The sequence below is a fragment of the Pseudophryne corroboree genome, chromosome 5 (assembly GCF_028390025.1).
Source record: "Pseudophryne corroboree isolate aPseCor3 chromosome 5, aPseCor3.hap2, whole genome shotgun sequence".
Classification (NCBI taxonomy): Eukaryota; Metazoa; Chordata; class Amphibia; order Anura; family Myobatrachidae; genus Pseudophryne; species Pseudophryne corroboree.
Genome location: NC_086448.1, coordinates 403,489,386 through 403,509,887, shown reverse-complemented (window position 1 = coordinate 403,509,887; position 20,502 = coordinate 403,489,386). Strand labels below are relative to the sequence as shown.

The 20,502-nt window shown below is 41.3% G+C and overlaps 1 protein-coding gene across 11 annotated transcripts in view; it reads right to left on the bottom strand.

Annotated features, from left to right (window-relative positions):
• Positions 1-20,502, bottom strand: part of LOC134927784 (poly(rC)-binding protein 3-like) — a 2,026,162-nt gene that overhangs the window by 391,821 nt on the left and 1,613,839 nt on the right. For 10 of the 11 annotated variants that reach the window (XM_063922740.1, XM_063922743.1, XM_063922734.1 and 7 more), the window contains one exon: positions 2,892-3,008. The exons of the other annotated variant lie outside the window; for it this stretch is intronic. In XM_063922740.1, the coding sequence (XP_063778810.1) occupies positions 2,892-3,008 (117 nt within the window). The remainder of the gene's footprint in view (positions 1-2,891; positions 3,009-20,502) is intronic. 11 annotated transcript variants of the gene reach the window in all.

Sequence of the window (20,502 nt, the reverse complement as noted above, 5' to 3'; positions counted from 1 at the left end):
ACATGTATAAGGTTTTTTTTTACTGTGTGGTATAATGTGTATAAGGGGTACTACTGTGTGGTGCAGCATGTAAAAGGGATACTACTGTGTGGTGTTATATTGATAAGGGGCTCTAGTGTGTGGCATAATGTGTAAAAGTGGTAATAACTGTGTAGCATAATGTGAATAAGGGGATTTAGTGTGGCATAACATGAATTAGGTTCACTTCTCTGTGGCATAATTTGAATTGGGAGTACTTTGTGTGGCCACGCCCTTTTCCATGAGTTTATGCTCCATTTCTTTCAGCACATGTTATGCCTATTTCAAATAAAGGGGCTGCACCAATGCTTTCTGGCAAAGGGTACCAAAATATCTTGGTACGGCTCTGTCTAGAATAGCACACACATGTCACCCAGCATTCCCCGTGCACATGCAGCAAACCCACCACTATCATGAACTGGTAACCCTCTGTAAGCCAGCATCTAGTGCAGCAAACCCCTGTCACCCAGAATCTTGCACATCAACCTCTCTGTGTTCCAGCATCCAGCAAATCAATATCTTCTGTGACCCAGCATCCAGTACATAACCCCTCTGTGATTCAGCCCAGTACCCACTGTCACCCAGTACAACATCCAGCACAGATTTCTGATTCTTTCCTGCAAAGTTGCTAGAACATTTTTGATGTAATGTTGATTCACTGTTGTGCCTTCTGGTTCCTGGTCTGCCGAAATAACACTCTTGATGTAAAAGAAAACACTTAACATGGATTTGAATTTGCTTTGACGTACTTTCTTCATTCTTAGTGATAATTGTGTTTTCCAGTGCATGGACTGGCGTTTTGTCTCAGTATTGTACTGGAAGATCCATGTTTCATTACAGGCAATAATACGATCTTAAAAATGTGAATCCACTTGAATTTGTTCCAAAATATCTGTACAAATTTGCTTATGTTTTTTTTCTGCTCGTCAGTGAGAAGCCTTGGAATAATCTTAACACAATGGCCCTCATTCCGAGTTGTTCGCTCGCTAGCTGCTTTTAGCAGCCATGCAAACGCTAAGCCGCCGCCCTCTGGGAGTGTATCTTAGCTTAGCAGAAGTGTGAACGATAGGATCGCGCAGCGGCAACAAAATAATTTTCAGAGTAGCTTCAGAACTACTCCTAGCTTGCGATCACTTCAGACTGTTTAGTTCCTGTTTTGACGTCACGAACACGCCCTGCGTTCGGCCAGCCACGCCTGCGTTTCCCCAGGCATGCCTGCATTTGTATGCGACACGCCTGCGTTTTTACACACACTCCCCGAAAACGGTCAGTTACCTCCCATAAACACCCACTTCCTGTCAATCACTCTGCGTCCAGCAGTGTGATTGAAAAACGTCGCTAGACCTTGTGTGAAACTGCATCGGATGTTGTGAAAGTACGTAGCGCGTGCGTATTGCGCCGCATACGCATGTGCAGAATTGCCGATTTTTTTGCCTGATCGCTGCACAGCGACCGAAAACAGCTAGCGAACCACTCGGAATGACCATCAATATTTTGTCATGTTAAGATTTTGATGTAACACTTGCCTAACAGTTTCTTTGTCAAAGTCTAGCATTTCCGCTATCATTTTGATGCTGAGTAGACGGTCAGTTTGAACAATTTTGTCAAATTTTTTTCCACATTTTCATTTGGTTTTTATGTGCAATGCCTTCTGGGACATTTATAATCTTTAACATCCTGATGACCATCACTAAGAGCCTGATTCATGTTTGCAAGCAAAGCAAAAAAGCGAGCAACTGGGAAAAACCATGTTGCACTGCAGGTGGGGCAGATAAAACGTGCAGAGAGAGTTAGATTTGGGTGGGGTGTGTTCAAACTGAAATCTAAATGGCAGTGTAAATATAAAGCGGTCTAACATTTGTGGGCTACATGCAAAAGCAGCCAGTATATACCCTGCACAGAAAAATATAAATGTATTTGCTCCCCTTGCATGGTAACATGCTTTGTCACGTACAAAAATGACTTGCTTTTTTTTGCTTTACTTACAAACATGAAAAAGGTCCATCATCTTTTGTACCACTGAAACACAAATGCGTGCAACATATAATCTGCCCCACAAGCCTCGGTTAGCATACGGAAAGATTTGGTGGGCATTTTGGTCAAATTAACTAAACATTTTAAGTTAACACATTGCTCTACTTTTGAACTAAGCATTTTTACAACGCACAGGAAAACACAACTTCCAACGATGTGTGACAGCAAACTGTGCAAGAGGAGTGTTAAATCCATTTTGGGAGAGTCCAAGGTCAACGTTCCCACACTCACAAAGTGCCGGTTGTGCGGGATGCCTGCCCATCTCAGACGTTTTTTTAAATGGGCAGTCACTTACAACGCAAAACCATGGCCTGTAAATGATTGCCCCTTTAAAAAAATGTCTGAGATCGGCTGGCATCTTGCACCGTCAGCGATTTCGGGAGTCACTACATACGGCCCATAGTATGGTTTATTTTGAGGATGTAGCATCAGATCATCTGTGTGAATTTTGGTCGTCTGAGTAACCCTCAGGTTACTCAGGCTGCCTGTACATTTACACGGCTGAAACCAGTGATACTGCATCCAATGCATCAGAAAAAGGGACAACGCAACCCTGTTTTCTACAACGCTGCCTATCACCACCTATACTCCACCCCCAAACAGCCAACAGCCACAAGTATGCTGTAGCTTGGGGGCCCTAGTGAATTCTCGCAGAACAAGATCTACATATGTGCAGTGCGACATCTACGCATGCGCAGATCTCTCACCAACTCTGAATCAGGATTAATGTATTTAACCTTCATGGTTCATATCTGAAACTTACATTTTGGGGATTTATTGGTCATTTAATGTTTAGTGCAATTTATTTTCATATTAATGTAAGTGAATTGCTTACTCACCTCTTCAAATTTTAGTGCGATCATTGAAAATGCTTTAAAAATTGCGTCTGTTGGTCCTGTTATTGTTACAATTCGCTCTGGGCAGGACCCTTCTGATATGTTGATTCGTGCACCACTCTGTAGAAAACAAAACAATAAACCCCTATTTGTTCATAATATAAAAATGCAAACATGTATTTTAACTAATAGTGAATAACCGGTCTACGGTATTTTACATTTTATTAAATATATTTATACACAGAGGCGATGCTTGATGGAAAAAACACAGATGACTGATAATATACACAAAAAGGTGTTTGTATTTCATAATAAGACTTACAGAAAAAGAGTGAGTGTTCTAAATTATGTTTTTAAATCATTCAAAACTGGAAGTAATGCAATGCAAATAAAACTAATTTTTTCTGTAACTTGGGGATATATTTACTAAAAGTCGATTTTGGTTGATTTTTGATCGATTTTGTGTTTAAGGGTCTAAATTACACATTTGCTAACAGATGATTTTTGACATCATTTAAAAAAAAAAAAAAAAAAACATCTGTTAGCAAATATGCAATTTAGACCCTGAGATACAACATCGACCAAACATTGGCCAAACATAGACCAGATCAACTTTTAGTAAAAATACCCCTTGGTGCCATTGTATAAAGGGCCTGATTGTGAGTTGGGAGTAAAGCAAAAAAAGCAAGTAGGTGGGGCACATTTAAAATCTGTAGAGAAATTTAGAATTAAGAATTGCGTGTCCAAAACCAAACCTAAATTGCGCTGTAAAATAAAGCTGGCAAGTATTTGTGGGCTGCACGCAAAAGCAGCCAGTATTTACCCTGCATGCAAATACAATAAATTAATTTGCAGCCCTTGCATTGCAACATGGTTTGTCCAGGTACACGGTTATTTTGCTCTTTTTTATTATTTACTCCCACCTCAGAATCAGGCCCAATGTTACATGTACTTGTTCAACAGTTGCAGTCACTTTGTATTGTTTAGTTCTTATGGATAATTGGAAATGTAAGGTCAATAGTTATCCACCCTTGTATGGACAGATAATACAACTCTGAATTTCAAGTATGAACAGCAGGGCATGTTTTAAGGACTTCTTAAATCATGCACCTGTCAATATTATATATTTGAATTGTTTGGGTACTAACTTAAACAAAGTTGATAAACCTTAACCTAGGAACAATGAAACATGCTTCTCTTTTTGGATGAATTAATAAAATGGTAAAAGGGACATTAACTATTGTAGTGGGCCTATAATTAGACTTTTTATTAACTAAGACCTTTGGTCTTACAGGGTCCCACGGGTTAAAGCTTTGGAAACAAATCTCAAATTTGGTATTTGAAGCATCGCACTGTATCGATGTACTAGCTACTCAATTAAAGGGGAAAACTGCTAAAAAGAGAAATGAGTGCTTAATATAAAAAAATTATTCATTGTGGCATCTGTGAATTTAAAAATATTAACACATGTTTATAACATCTTCCCATCCTGGACTATGGTAGAGGTAGGGTAAGTTAGTTTCACTGGGCGCGACCAAAGCAACGGTTTCAACCTCCATTTCCCTAACACTTTTTTTTTTAAAAAAAGAGCTTAAACATTATAAACATGATGTGTTAACAATTTTTTTTCCACAGGTGCCACAATGAATTATTTTTTATATTAAGCGTTAATTTTTCTTTTAAACAAATCTTAAAGAAACTTTAGAACTAACTGTTATATTGGCGACATACATATGTTCCGACTCTGATCCTGTAATCTCATCCCAGAAACCACCAGCTGAGTGCACAGGGACCCAGGACATGACAGTTGGGCTGTTCTTTGTTTGGTGTATTTGCTGATGTGTACAAAAATTCTGACACATAGTTCAACACATATTTCCAACAGGTTATGGGCCCAGAGACACAGGATACAAGTACACAGGTCCCAAGCTACTAGAATGTGCACAGCAGCACAGAGATTGTATTTTAGGCACATACAAGACATTTACTACTACAGAACACAAAGTGAGGACAGCACTGAGTGTTTCCAGTGCAGTGTGTCAGCAGTTAAGCTTTTTGAGCACAGAAACAGCACAATTATATGGTTGTAGCACCTGCATGAAATTTTTTTACAGATAAAAAACATTCACGCAGGTGCTACAGCCATAATGGGTTTTATCAAGCTAAAATGTGCAGAAAATTATACAACATGAACGTTTGCTATGGAAATACAACTGAAGTTTGAAAGATGGTGCAAAGTGAGAGTAAATCCTGGTGTCAGTCCAAATCAAGACAATGTAGAGAAAGTACTAAGATTAAGTGTAGACCAATATGTGTACTGTATCATACATGTGAAAATGTCAGCAAAAGATGTGGACAGCAACATTCCAAGATAAAGGTCTTGTGAGAAGGAATAATTAAATACTTTTTTAATTTAATACAAAGTTATGTGGATGGAGCAGTATGAGTAACTTCACTGACAAAATGGTGTCTGTTTCTCAGCAACTAACTTCTGTTGGAGTGCTAGTAGATGATGCAGAGATCACTACAGCTATGCTACAAAACTTGACACTTAAATTTGACTTCCTAGTTAAACACAGCAACACTTAGCACAGAGCAAAATTACTGCAGTTCTAAGAATGCATGTCCTTTGAATTGACCGCTGAGTGCACTGCATTACATGCATACAGTTAGAAACTCAGAAAATTCATGTTAAAGTGCCCATAATTGTCACAGGATATGTTACAAAGCATCTGAATGCAAGCAAAATAATGTGAATCTTATGCAAAGTAAAAATTGCAATGGCAAAGATGAATCAGCCCTGAGTGTCACAGATAGTCACAGAAACAATTGCTGATACTGTTAACCAAATGTGACCCTATCCCAGTCAAAGGGATTGGCAATCAACTGCTTACAGATATAAAATTTGGAACAATTAAAGTTTGCTTTAAAATTGGAAACAGCAAATTTGCAGAAATCCAAGACATGCATTTCAACACATCTCTGATCAAAACTCATCAAATATCCAGCAGTATATACAGAATACTGCTGCACCTTTGTATAATGCCCAATGCATCCTAAGCCATTTACCTCACCAAATGTCCCTGATGTCCACAGCAATTTATCTCAAGAAACCATTCTTCCACAATTGCTGTAGAGGACAAAACACCTACTGAAGCATGGTCAAAGAGAAAACCATGTGTAACGAATCTCAGATCTTTTGGCAGTACTGACAGAACTCTCAAAAGTGAAAGTGGATAAATTAATGGGGCCAGATGGGATACATCTAAAAGAGCTTAGTGCTGGTATCACTGTTAACAGAATTATTCAACCAGTCACTAGCTACAGGAGTAATTCCAGAGGGCTGGAAAAGACTGAACATAGTACCACTGCACAAATGTGGAAGCAAGGAAGACGCAAGCAACTACCAACCAGTGAGCCTTACATCAGTAGTAGGGAAATAGATGGAAATACTCTTAAAAGAAAGAGTTGTTGATTATCTCAAATCCAGCAATTTACAGGATCCCAAACAGCATGGATTCACTGGGGAGAGGTCATGTCAAACAAACCTTTTTAACTTATTGACTGGGTGACTAAAGTAATAGATAAAGGGGGGCACAGATATAGCTTATCTATATTTTAGTAAGGCTATTGACACTGTCCCGCTCCAGAAACTGCTAAAAAATAATTGAAAGCATGGGATTGGATACTAAGATGGTAGAATGGATAACATCTTTGTTGCAGGATAGAAAACAGAGAGTTGTAGTAAATGGAGTGCATTCACAGGAGAGAAATGTTACCAGTTGAGAACCCCGGGAACTGTACTTGGACCAGTGCTTTTTAATATCTTTATTGGTGACATTGCAAATGGCATGGAAGGGAAAGTATGCCTTTTTGCAGATGACACAAAGGTATGGAGCAGGGTAGACACACCAAGAAGGGTAAAACAAATGATTGATGATCTAGGTAGACTAAAAGAATGGTCAAAAGTATCTAAATCTCAGAAATCCAAAGGCTAAATATAATATTACTGGCACTATGGGTTTTGAAACTACTGAAGAGGAAATGGATCTAGGAGTCATTATTTCAGGTGACTTAAAGGCAGGTAAGCAATGTAACAAAGCAATGAGGATGGCAAGTCAGATGCTTGGTTGTATAGGGAGAGGAAAGAAAGAAAGAAAGAAAGAAAGAAAGAAAGAAAGAAAGAAAGAAAGAAAGAAAGAAAGAAAGAAAGAAAGAAAGAAAGAAAGAAAGTTAAAGAAAGACAACTGCATCTAGAATACTGTGTTCAATTCTGGAGGCCATATCTTCAGAAGGATATTAATACATTAGAGACTGTACAAAGAACGGCAACTAAAATAGTGCCCACAAAACTTAAAATTCAAAAATCTCAAAATGTATAGTTTGGAGCAGAGAAAGGAAGATGGAGAGGGACAGGGGCGACATGATAGAAACTTTCAAACATATGAAGGTTTTTACCAAGGTCCAGAAGGGAAACATTCTTCAAATGAAGACTAGTATTAGAACACAAGGATATGCATTGAAACTGGAGCAGCACTTTTCTTTTTCACTGTGTTAGAGAACCAAACTGGGAGATGAAGTCTTCCCCTTACTTGCAATATCCATGCTATCAGTGATCATGTACTGATATTTGGTACCTACATACAGTTGCATACAGTGTATATGGGGGAAGTGGGGAAGGCACTGGTATAAAAAATCAAAGACTCAATAAAGCTGATAGGTATATTCCACTGTACTGTGTGTTCCGCTACTCAAATAGTTTCTATCTCTAAGCATTTTGAAAATGAACAGTTAAATAAACAGTTGAACAAACATTAAACAACATCAAGGTATTTGAAACTTTTAAAACTTTAAATTATTTTGCACTAATCCTAAATAACTTTTGACTTAATTAAACACACCATGTACCACAAATTGCTCTTGCTCATATCACTGCATGGTATTTGCTCTAAAATTATCACAAATTATTACATCATTCAATCTCCCTGCAACTCTCCCTCTGTACACATTGCTGCTTCAATTATCCACTCCCCTCTTATCAATTCTCATGAGCTTTTTACTTACATACTTTGACTGTAACATTCACACCCTGTCACCATAAAAACATCTCATACCTCCTATAACTATATTTATCTCTCTGTTCTGCTTTTATTAGCTGGTGACATATCACCAAATCCAGGCCTCAACCACTTGCTCCACTCACATTCACCTGATTTGTTGCAATACAGAAATACAGCTAAACTCATAGACCTCACATGTATACCATCACCCTCCAAAACACTAAAATGTGCCTTATGGAATGCACACTCTCTTTGTAACAAATTAACATCCATCCATGACCTCTTCATCTCTAGCAGCCTCAATCTTCTGGCTACAGTAAACAGAAACTTGGCTCACATAATCAGACGCAGACTCCCCTGCAGTACTGTCACATGGTGGTCTCCACTTTACACACACCAAGCCTGAAAACAGTAAAGGAGGAGGGGTTGGAATTTTACTATCCCAATCTTTTACATACATAGTTCTACCACAGGTTCAATAACTCATTTACATCATTTGAAGTACTTTCTATCAGTATTTTCCGCCCCCTCTCTCTTTTTGCATGTTGCTATCTATTGCCCGGGATCCGGTCTGAAGGTCGACAATGTTTAGGTCGACCACTATAGGTCGACAGTCACTAGGTCGACATGGATGGAAGGTCGACAGGGTTTCTAGGTCGACATGTGCTAGGTCGACAGGTCTAAAGGTCGACATGAGTGTTTCACATTTTTTTTCTTTTTTTGAATTTTTTCATACTTAACGATCCACGTGGACTACTATTGGAATGGTAAAGTGTGCCGAGCGAAGCGAAGGCACCATGCCCGAAGCATGGCGAGTGAAGCGAGCCATGCGAGGGGACGCGGTGCACTAATTTGGGATCCCTGTCACTCTACGAAGAAAACGGCACAAAAAAAATATATATCCTCATGTCGACCTTTAGACCTGTCGACCTAGCACATGTCGACCTAGAAACCCTGTCGACCTTCCATCAATGTCGACCTAGTGACTGTCGACCTATAGTGGTCGACCTAAACATTGTCGACCTAGACACTGTCGATTTGATGAACCACACCCCTGTTGCCCACCTGGGCAACCCAAACATCTTCTGAAAGATTTTTCTGCCTGGCTCCATATTCACGGACAACACGTTAATGTTTGTCTCAGATCCAGGAACTACAATACCAGCAGTGATGGATATCATCTCATATTTTGGGTTAATATCCAGATACAAAGGTAATCTAGCAAAAGCAGAAATTCTTCCTATTAGTGGTACTCCCACATTCCACACCTGGCATCTTCTCGGTTAGCCCAGAATCAAATTAAATGTTTAAGTTTCTGTATCACTTCAGACCAGTGGTGACACCAGGGGTGGAGCTGCAGCACAGTCCAAAGTTCAAATAGTTCAGCCACACCAACTGTCATTCCAAACTCACTAGCAGTTGGTACTGCACCCCTCTCTGAACTTTGGACCGTACTGCAGCCCCACCTCTAGAGCCGTCACTGCTTCAGACCTTTACAGGTTGTATAAAGCCAACTAATCCCTGATCTTGCCCATCATCATTACACTTTTAGAAGTCCCTCCACCTCTCCTTGCTTGGACGCATGGGGGTAATTAATATATATATATATATATATATATATATATATAGTGCAGTTTCTTAAATAGGACTCAAAGTGCAATGAACATAATATAGTACAGAAACAATGAAGTACAGTAAAGCTTTTCATAAAATACAGAGAGCATGGAGATACTAAAGGGACATTTTGGAAATGCTTGAGTAAACAGTAAAGTCTTGAGTCTGTTTTTGAAGGATTCTAGAGGGGGGGCCTCTTGAACTGTGCAGGGAAGTAAGTTCTGTAGAGTTGGAGCTACATGACTAAATGCTCAACCCCTAGATGAATTATGGGAGATTCTAGGTACCGCTTAATCTACAGAAGGCAGTAATCGAGCGGGGCAGTATGGATTCAGAAACTGCTTCAAGTAGCTTGGGCCCTAGTCATGTAGTGCTTTGAGACTCAGTAAGCCAATCTTGAAGATGATTTGCCATCTTACAGGCAACCAGTGAAGGGAGTAGAGAATGGGTGTTATGTGTCTAGAACAGGGCTGGTTGGTTAACAGCCCGGCAGCTGTGTTTTGCGCCAGCTGTAAGCGGTGCAATTCTTTTGCTGGGAGAACAAGGTAAAGGAACTCATCCACTCCTGGAGCTCAGCTAGACAGCTATTTAGGGTTGTTATTGGGTTCTCATGACCTGTAGCAAAGGACAAGTACAGTTGTGTATCATCTGCACAACAGTGGTAGACAAGGCCATGGCGCCTGATTATTACACCCAGTGGTAGCATGTATTCTGCAAAAAGCATGGGGGATAGTATAGATCCTTGTAGGACACCACATGGCAATGGCACTGATGGTGATGAGTATACTCCAGATGAAACTCTCTGAGACCTAATGTACATATGATAAATTATTTAAACCAGCTTAGGACTGTGCCATCCAGGCCAAAGAAATTTATCAGGCACTCAATCAGAAGCCCATGGTCCATGGTATCAAATGCAGCAGAGATCAAGAAAGATTAAGATTGACAGAGGTGTCTCTTGCCATCAGAAGATCATTTAACACACACACACACACACACACACACACACACACACACACACACACACACCATGGGGTAAATTTACTAAGATGGGAGTTCTATTTAAGATGGGATGTTGCCCATAGCAACCAATCAGATTTCAGGTATTATCTTCCAGAAAGTGCTAGATAAATGAGAAGTCTTAGTAAATTTACCCCCATGGCTGATTCAGTGCTATCTTCTCCTGAATCCTGATTGGAATGGATCATAAATATTATGGGTTGTCAGGCGGGTTTCCAGTTGATTTGCCACCACTTTCTCAATAACCTTTCTTAGAAAAGGAAGGTTTGATACCGGTCTGTAGTTGGTCATGCAGTCGGGATCTAAATTAGAGTTTTTCAGAAGTGGTCCAACAGTTGCTTCCTTTAGGGGTTCAGGAAAAATGCCTGTATGCAAAGAGCATTGAACTATTTTTTCAAAGGCAGGACCAATTATATCCATATACCCTATTAGAAGCTTGGATGAGGCAGGTTCCAGATCACAGGTAATGGGACACAAAATACCAGAAATTTCTGCAATTTCCTTTACATCCACTGGGTCAAAGCAGTAAGTTACAATCCATGTGGAAAAAAGGAGGGATGGGTGCCACAGATAATTATTCCTACTTAGTCTCTATTTCATTTCTATACATAAGTGATTGTGATTGGTTGGCGGAACATAGTTCTACGGCAAGATGTAATGACATCCGAGATTGCCCATTCAATCTCAGACTTTTTTTAAAGAGGCATTCACTGGCTCTCCCTGTCACCATTTCTCTGTCATACACTGCCTCTCCCTTGCGCCACCCGCTGCTTCTGGCCATCACTGCCTCCTGATGCCGCCTGAATGAGGCCTCTTCCCCAAACAAATTTCAGAGACAGTTTTAGTTCCCATTCCACCCCTGCTTGTGACAGTGTAGTTGTATCTGTGTTTCTGGAAGATAAGCACAGCAATGAGATGAATTCAAAGTTTGCTTGCATATCTCCATAGATGTACATGCATATGCTGATACACCATTAGCAAGATTGGGCAGATTAAAAAAATATTTTTTTTAAAATTCATTTTAATCTATCTCAGTTAATAATGGCATACCGCTTTGGCTATTGTAGATGCATGTTTCGTGGGGTACTTTCCATGTTTTCCAGTTATTTGTATTTTTTTTTTTTTAGAATATAATTATGAATTAATAGTATGTCGCATATTATAGATAGTATACCAGTTCTTTCGAACTTACATTTTAGTAGTACTAGGCAGTGTTTTTCCCCTAATTATTGTAATTCCAAACGGTTTAGTTATGGTGAAGAGATAGGGGCTGCAATGTCTTGATATAATTGCTTTTACAAATATTTAGTGGCTCATGTATATATTAGTGCAGACTTGAGTACTGTCACAGTTTATGTACTAATGTACTAGGTGTTCCATAAATTGCTAAAATGAGCATTATCTTGCATTGAATCCTTGCATGAGCTTGTTCTCCCTCCCCTTCCTGTCCCCACCAGTGTAAGTTCTGTGCAGCGCATCCTACTCCTCTGTGCTCCATCTTATCACAAGTAGCTGCGCTGTAGTACTCATGGGGGAGGTCATAGGGGCACACTCACTCTGGTCACACTGCCCAGAGCTCTCTGTCTTGTCTGGGGTTGTGAAACACAGGCTGCATAATTTTACATCCTACAGTGGTGCTACAAGGGCATATCTATAATGGGTGCTGGGCAGCGTAGTGCAGGGCCCATGGGCCCCTGGATCCAGGGTGGCCCACCCTGTACCCATCCATTATACTACCCTAATCGCAGTCCAGCACTGCAGAAAGCACCAGGAAAATGGCACAGTAGCCATTTTCAAAAAATATTTGCACATGCTCAGTAGAGAAATCATCAGGAACATGGCACAGGTGCCATGTTTCCAGAGACCTGCACATGGCATAGTACCAGAGTCTACCCTCCAACTGCTCGTGAGAAAGGGACCCTTTCCTCTTTTAAACTGCCCCAGTACTGCTGGTGGTCATCCAGAGGTGGGATTGAGAAATCTCAGAATATAAACTTTCCAGATCTCATCCTAGAAGCATTGGGGGCCTCTTCAAAATTTTCCTATGGGGTCCACAAAGTTCTAGTTATGTCCCTGCGTATTTACTTTTGTTCAAATACTCTCACATTACATTTTTACTATATCCTCTGTGCAGATTACACATTCACAACACTGTTCACACCTCCCAAAACACTAGTCACATCCCCATGGAGCTGGTCACACCCCTTGCAGCAGCACACAATAGGCCTTTCACAATTGCCAGCTCCAGGCCCACTTCAACCTTTATCTGGCACTTGTAGGGATTAACAAGATACTTCATTTGAGCGCCATATATTCCCCTATGAGGCAATCCCTCCATCCCTCAATAATTAACTAACTCCATGTATCGTAACTGGAGAGATAAGGTCTGTCCTTAGTTTCTAAAGTATTTGACCCAGGAGGTAACATGCTCACCTTCACGGACCTTCAATGGTGATACTATCTTCCTAACCAACATAGTATGGCACTATGTGGCTTATTCATGTTTGTTAGCAAATCAAAAAAGTAAGCAATTGGGCAAAACCATGTTGCATTGCAGGTGGGGCAGATGTAACATGTGCAGAGAGATTTAGATTTGGGTGGGTTATATTGTTTCTGTCCATGGTAAAAACTGTCTGCTTGATTTCTACACTGCAAATCTAAATCTCTCTGCACGTTACTGAAGTTCAACATAGTTTTGCCCATTAGTGTGCTTTTTTGGTTTGCTAACAAACCTGAATAAGGGCTATATCTCTTCACTGGATGCAACAAGGTGCTACCTTCAGTCACAGGATTCTCTTTGCTCCATACTAAGACCATACTAAGAATAATAACTTCTGTTGTTTTCAGGACTAAATTTGTATACTCTTTGCTGCTTAAAATTTAGCAAGATCAAATTGGGACACACTATCTCGGTCATGGCAAAATTACATTCCTAGCACTCGGTTAGTCTCAGATATTATGACACAATATGAGAAAACACTGAAAAGACTGAAATTAGTCTACAGTATTTGCAAGAACTATATATCGGAACTGTACATATAGCCTATATTTCACGAGCCCAACGAAAACACATGGTGCCTACTGAGACAGGAGAGTGTGTATTAAATACCACGTGCTGTAGCCGCATAACTTTATGCATCATTTTTTAAAATGTGGGAAAATCAAGAGGTTTTGGTGTAAAGTGACTAATTTAATTAACACCACCTTTTTCCTGCACCTATTTCCAGATCTACTGTCTTGTCTCTGTGCTAATTTTAAGCATTGGCATCTAGGAGCTAACCAAACAGAAGTGGTAACCTTAATAACGATTATTGTAAATATTACAAAAAAGAGCATTTTGATCCACTGGACCTCCTGATCATGCCTTGTACATGATTGCCTGGTCATGCAGTAATTGAAGTGCAATAAATGAGAAGACACCAGTACTGTATCATAATAACATAACAGGAGAAAAATATATTCAGCAACTCCTATAAAAGGTGTTAAAAAATAATATAGGTACAAGAAGTCCGTAATAGGGAACCCCATGGCCAGATTATGGGCCATAATGGGCCTGGGGCTGAAAGTGTTCAAGATCCTGTACTTAGAATGGGAGGAGCTGAGACCAGTGCTGTGTGGGTGTGCCCATTGCTGTGTGGGTGTGGTCAGAACCACATAACGTGTACACTACCTACACTATCAGCCATAATGTGTCCCTAAATGCTTAAAAATAAAATTATTATGATTTACGGGCAACGGTGTGGCCAGCCAGGTAGCTGGTCATTGTGATGCTGCCATGATGATGGTCCTATTTTTATATGGAGGCCTGGAGGTGTAGCTCCATCTGCCCCATTGTTAATCTGGCCCTGGGGAACCCTCTTCTAAAGACGACAGTTGGCTGCTATTTACTATTTGAATCAGTGGATGGTAAATGAGCGGAACACCATTTCTTAGGAGGTACAGAGCTATTTATATGCGCATCTTCATGGGTCATACCAATTTCTATGTCTAAAAGGTATTATTTATTTTCTAGTTTTTGACCCTTAGACATACACATATAAATGCCATATGCCAGTGTTCCAAATCTGCAAATTTCTCCTATAATACACATCTAGAGTCACATATATATATTTCAAAGATGAATCTGGAACCAAGTGGACATTTTCTAACAAAAAGACGTAGTAATTATAAATGTCTGGGCTGCACCACTTGTTTATACCTGGAGACAGGGGATACCATCCTTCACCCTCATTCTGGTCATTAAATCAATATTAATCACATTTTAACAAGTACGTCCAAGTTTGTAATTTACTGTATCCGCTGTCCATGCGGATTACTGTATATTGGCAAGACCACATGCCAATTTAGGGAGAAAATGGAACAACATAGAAGTGACATTAAGCAAATTCTGGAAGGAAAGATGATTGATCATCCTGTGGCTAAGCATTTAAAATTATTAAAGCATAATCTTTCATCTTTATGCTATAAAATGCTGGACCAGGTACCAGAAAGAAAAAGAAGAGGAGACAAAGCTTTGCTACAGCGTGAAACACGCTGGATCCACCGCCTGAATACTGTGACCCCCTTTGGCCTCAATGAAATGCTTTCACTTAATTGTTTTATCTGATCTAATTTAGCGTAGTATGTTTATCCCATATGTTTATTATATGCTATATTCTTCGGCCCGCTATTACTGCTACTTAGGTATTTGATACAATATTGTTGATACAGGCTATAACTGTTACCAACAAGAATGGATCTTGCTAGTTTTCATTATTCTCTTGTGCTAGTAATACTGCTCCTTAACAGGAATATACTTTATTAGATTTATGAATATGAGTAATATTGTGCTATCAAAGAGCTTTGCATTGTTATGCAGTTTCCATGGTAATTGTGTGTTCACATTCCTACTGGAGTCACTAGCAAGCAGAGTCCTGTGCAGATGACGTCAGCAGAAGCACACAGTGGCGGGTAGCCATGGATTTGTGCACTGGGTGTTCTTCTATTATAAAGGTAAGATTGTGTATATATTGTCTTTATGCCTGATGACGATTGTAATAAATTGAAACGTAGCTAACTAAATTCAAAGGTACGCTGCCTGTGATTCTATACTTAAAAGTCCTGAGAGTGCCACCTATCCACCTCTATATATGAAGCAGTACTCTGCTGTGGATGGCACCGGGCTCTAGACGTAGGATAATTACTGCTGGAGTGCCAAATACCCTTCTACGTGGAGGAGATAGGGGGTTACTCTTATTACAACTTGAGTCCAGATGGATTTTCTATCTGGACTGTGTAGCCCCCAAAAGTCTTAATGAATCTTTACCATTGAGCCACTTCATATAAATTAATATTTCATTGATAATTTTTATCACACTTTATTATGTTCCACAGCCACTTTGTATGAAATAATGAGCTGGAGTAGTTGAGGCTTTGTTCATTTTCCATATAACGAACAGCTCCGTGGTAATCAGGATACGAGACGTGTTATGTATTTTAGCCACAGGATGGCAGTATGGCACATGAAATTACTTAATAGAGTATATATGTTAACAGGAGGCCATGTAATTTTCAGCATAGATGTTTTATTTATTATTTTTTACAAAATATTACATTGGTAACAATATATATTGGTATATTTTACACAATTGTTTGATAATTTGTTTACACATTTTGCACTTTAAAAACTGTTAATAGATTTTAGATGTCACATGTTTTATGGAGATGTTGTGCCTGATGCAATGGGGTATATTTACTAAGCTCCCGATTTTGACCGAGTTGGTGTTTTTTCATCAAAGTGTCATCTCGGGAATTTACTAAACTGAAATCTCGGCAGTGATGAGGGCATTCGTATTTTTTTGGACGTCAATGAAAAAAATACGAATGAATACACCATTGGTCAAATACGCCTGTTATTTTATACAACTCTGTAATTTACTAAAAATTTGTCTTCACAATCACTGCCGGCAATAGCCAAACACTGCCGTGAAAAAATACAAATCATAAAAAAAAGCAGTTTTCAAATAGACCTGCTTTTTTTTACCGTGTTCTGATAGGCATGCACGGATCTGTGAGATCCATGCATGTTTATGAGTGGGAAGGGGTGGGAAAGAGTTAAAAATCAGAAAAAAAAAGGCGTGGGGTCCACCCTCCTAAGCCTAACCAGCCTCTGGCTCTTTTAGCCGGTCCTGGTTGTAAAAATACAGGGAAAAAATTGACAGGGGTTCCCCTATATTTTAACAACCAGCACCAGGCTCTGCGCCTGGTCCTGGTGTAAAAAATACGGGGGACAAAAGATGTAGGGGTCCCCCGTATTTTTAACACTAGCACCGGGCTCAACTAGTCAGCAAGATAATGCCACAGCCGGGGGACACTTTTATATTGGTCCCTGCGGCCCTGGCATTAAATCGCCAACTAGTCACCCCTGGCCGGTGTACCCTGGAGGAGTGGGGAACCTTTAAATCAAGGGGTCCTCCCCTCCAGCCACCCAAGGGCCAGGGGTGAAGCCCGAGGCTGTCCCCCACATCCAAGGGCAGCGGATGGGGGGCTGATAGCCATAGTGTAAGAAATAAGAATATTGTTTTTTGTAGCAGTACTACAAGTCCCAGCAAGCCTCCCCCGCAAGCTGGTACTTGGAGAACCACAAGTTAAGTGGGGTCACTTTTGTGGTTGGCCCCACTTAACCTCGCGGTCTACCGCAGACCGCAAAGTTTCCACCATTGGATACATTGCGCTACATTGTATCTTCAGTGCGCAGTTTGACTGACAGCTCAGGAGCGCACAGCCAATCAGGAGAGTGCCATGATGTGGCGCTCCCTGATTGGCTGAAGGGACCCTCTTTGACAGGAGTCACGGGGCGTCCCGCCAGTCGGGGAAAGGGGATCCATGTGTAAACATGGATCCCCTTTCAGTGCGTGGCCCAGGTAATCCGCTTTTTTATTTAGCCAAGTCCCTGGATTACAAATTTAAAGAAGAGGACCGATCTACACAGGATTTTTTGTGAGTATAATTTTTATTTACAGGTACCCCATGGATTCTACTGGAGAAGAGGACCGACTCTTCGTGTCAACATAGGTAAGTATGTATGAATGTAAGTGTGCATGTATGTTTAATAAAATTTTACTATCAAGTAGTGATGAGCGGGTTCGGTTCCTCGGAATCCGAACCCCCCCCCCCGAACTTCACCCATTTTACACGGTTCCGAGGCAGACTCGGACCCTCCCGCCTTGCTCAGTCAACCCAAGCATGCCCGAACGTCATCATCCCGCTGTCGGATTCTCGCGAGATTCGTATTCTATATAAGGAGCCGCGCGTCGCTGCAATTTTCACTCGTGCATTGGAGATGATAGGGAGAGGACGTGTGCAGCGTTCTCTCAGTTGTGCTCAGTGTGCTGCAAATATCTGTGCTCAGTGTGCTTGCAAATATCTGTGCTCAGTGTGCTGAAAATATCTACGTTCTCTGCCTGAAAAATGCTCCATATCTGTGCTGCATTGTAGTATATAGTAGGAGGACAGTGCAGAATTTTGCTGACCAGTGACCACCAGTATTATATCAGTATGGTACAGTAGTCCACTGCTCTACCTACCTCTGTGTCGTCAAGTATACTATCCATCCATACCTGTGGTGCATTTAAGTTTTGCGCAGTATATATATAGTAGGAGGACAGTGCATAATTTTGCTGACCACCAGTATATAATATATAGCAGTACGGTACAGTAGGCCATTGCTATTGATATATTACTGGCATATAATTCCACACATTAAAAAATGGAGAACAAAAATGTGGAGGGTAAAATAGGGAAAGATCAAGATCCACTTCCACCTCGTGCTGAAGCTGCTGCCACTAGTCATGGCCGAGACGATGAAATGCCATCAACGTCGTCTGCCAAGGCCGATGCCCAATGTCAAAGTAGAGAGCATGTAAAATCCAAAAAACAAAAGTTCATTCAAATGACCCAAAAATCCAAATTAAAATCGTCTGAGGAGAAGCGTAAACTTGCCAATCTGTCATTTACTACACGGAGTGGCAAGGAACTGCTGAGGCCCTCTCCTATGTTCCTCATGTCTAGTGGGTCAGCTTCACATGAGGATGGAAGCACTCATCCTCTCGCTGGAACAATGAAAAGAGTTAAACTGGCAAAAGCACAGCAAAGAACTGTGCGTTCTTCTAAATCACAAATCCCCAAGGAGAGTCCAATTGTGTCGGTTGCAATGCCTGACCTTCCCAACACTGGACGGGAAGAGGTGGCGCCTTCCACCATTTGCACGCCCCCTGCAAGTGCTGGAAGAAGCACCCGCAGTCCAGTTCCTGAGAGTCAAATTGAAGATGTCACTGTTGAAGTACACCAGGATGAGGATATGGGTGTTGCTGGCGCTGAGGAGGAAATTGACAAGGAGGATTCTGATGGTGAGGTGGTTTGTTTAAGTCAGGCACCCGGGGAGACACCTGTGGGACGAAAATGGCCATTGACATGCCTGGTCAAATTACAAAAAAATCACCTCTTCGGTGTGGAATTATTTTAACAGAAATGCGGACAACAGGTGTCAAGCCGTATGTCGCCTTTGTCAAGCTGTAATAAATAGGAGTAAGGACGTTAACCACATCAGAACATCCTCCCTTATACGTCACCTGGAGCGCATTCATCAGAAGTCAGAGGTGACAGCGGAAGCAGTCCACTGCCAACTAAATCCCTTCCTCTTGTAACCAAGCTCCTGCAAACCACACCACCAACTCCCTCAGTGTCAATTTCCTCCTTAGACAGAAAAGCCAATAGTCCTGCAGGCCATCTCACTGTCAAGTCTGACGAGTCCTCTCCTGCCTGGGATTCCTCTGATGCATCCTTGAGTGTAACGCCTACTGCTGCTGGCGCTGCTGTTGTTGCTACTGGGAGTCGATCGTCATCCCAGAGGGGAAGTCCGAAGACCACTTGTACTACTTCCAGTAAGCAATTCACTGTCCAACAGTCCTTTGCGAGGAAGATAAAATATCACAGCAGTCATCCTGCTGCAAAGCGGATAACTCAGGCCTTGGCAGCAGGGGCGGTGTTAAACGTGTTTCTGGTATCCACCGTTAATTCACAGGAAACTAGAGAATTGCTTGAGGTACTGTGTCCCCGGTACCAAATACCATCTAGGTTCCATTTCTCTAGGCAGGCGATACCGAGAATGTACACAGACCTCAGAAAAAGAGTCACCAGTGTCCTAAAAAATGCAGTTGTACCCAATGTCCACTTAACCACGGACATGTGGACAAGTGGAGCAGGGCAGACTAAGGACTATATGACTGTGACAGCCCACTGGGAAGATGTATTGCCTCCCGCAGCAAGAACAGCAGCGGCGGCACCAGTAGCAGCATCTCGCAAACGCCAACTTGTTCCTAGGCAGGCTACGCTTTGTATCACCGCTTTCCATAAGAGGCACACAGCTGACAACCTCTTACAGAAACTGAGGAACATCATCGGAGAATGGCTTACCCCAATTGGACTCTCCTGGGGATTTGTGACATCGGACAACGCCACCAATATTGTGCGTGCATTACATGTGGGCAAATTCCAGCATGTCCCATGTTTTGCACATACATTGAATTTGGTGGTGCAGAATTTTTTAAAAAACGACAGGGGCGTGCAAGAGATGCTGTCGGTGGCCCGAAGAATTGCGGGCCACTTTCGGCATTCAGCCACTGTGTGCCGAAGACTGGAGCACCAGCAAACACTCCTGGACCTGCCCTGCCATCATCTGAAGCAAGAGGTGGTAACGAGGTGGAATTCAACCCTCTATATGCTTCAGAGGATGGAGGAACAGCAAAAGGCCATTCAAGCCTATACAGCTACCTACGATATAGGCAAAGGAGGGGGAATGCACCTGACTCAAGTGCAGTGGAGAATGATTTCAACGTTGTGCAAGGTTCTGCAACCCTTTGAACTTGCCACACATGAAGTCA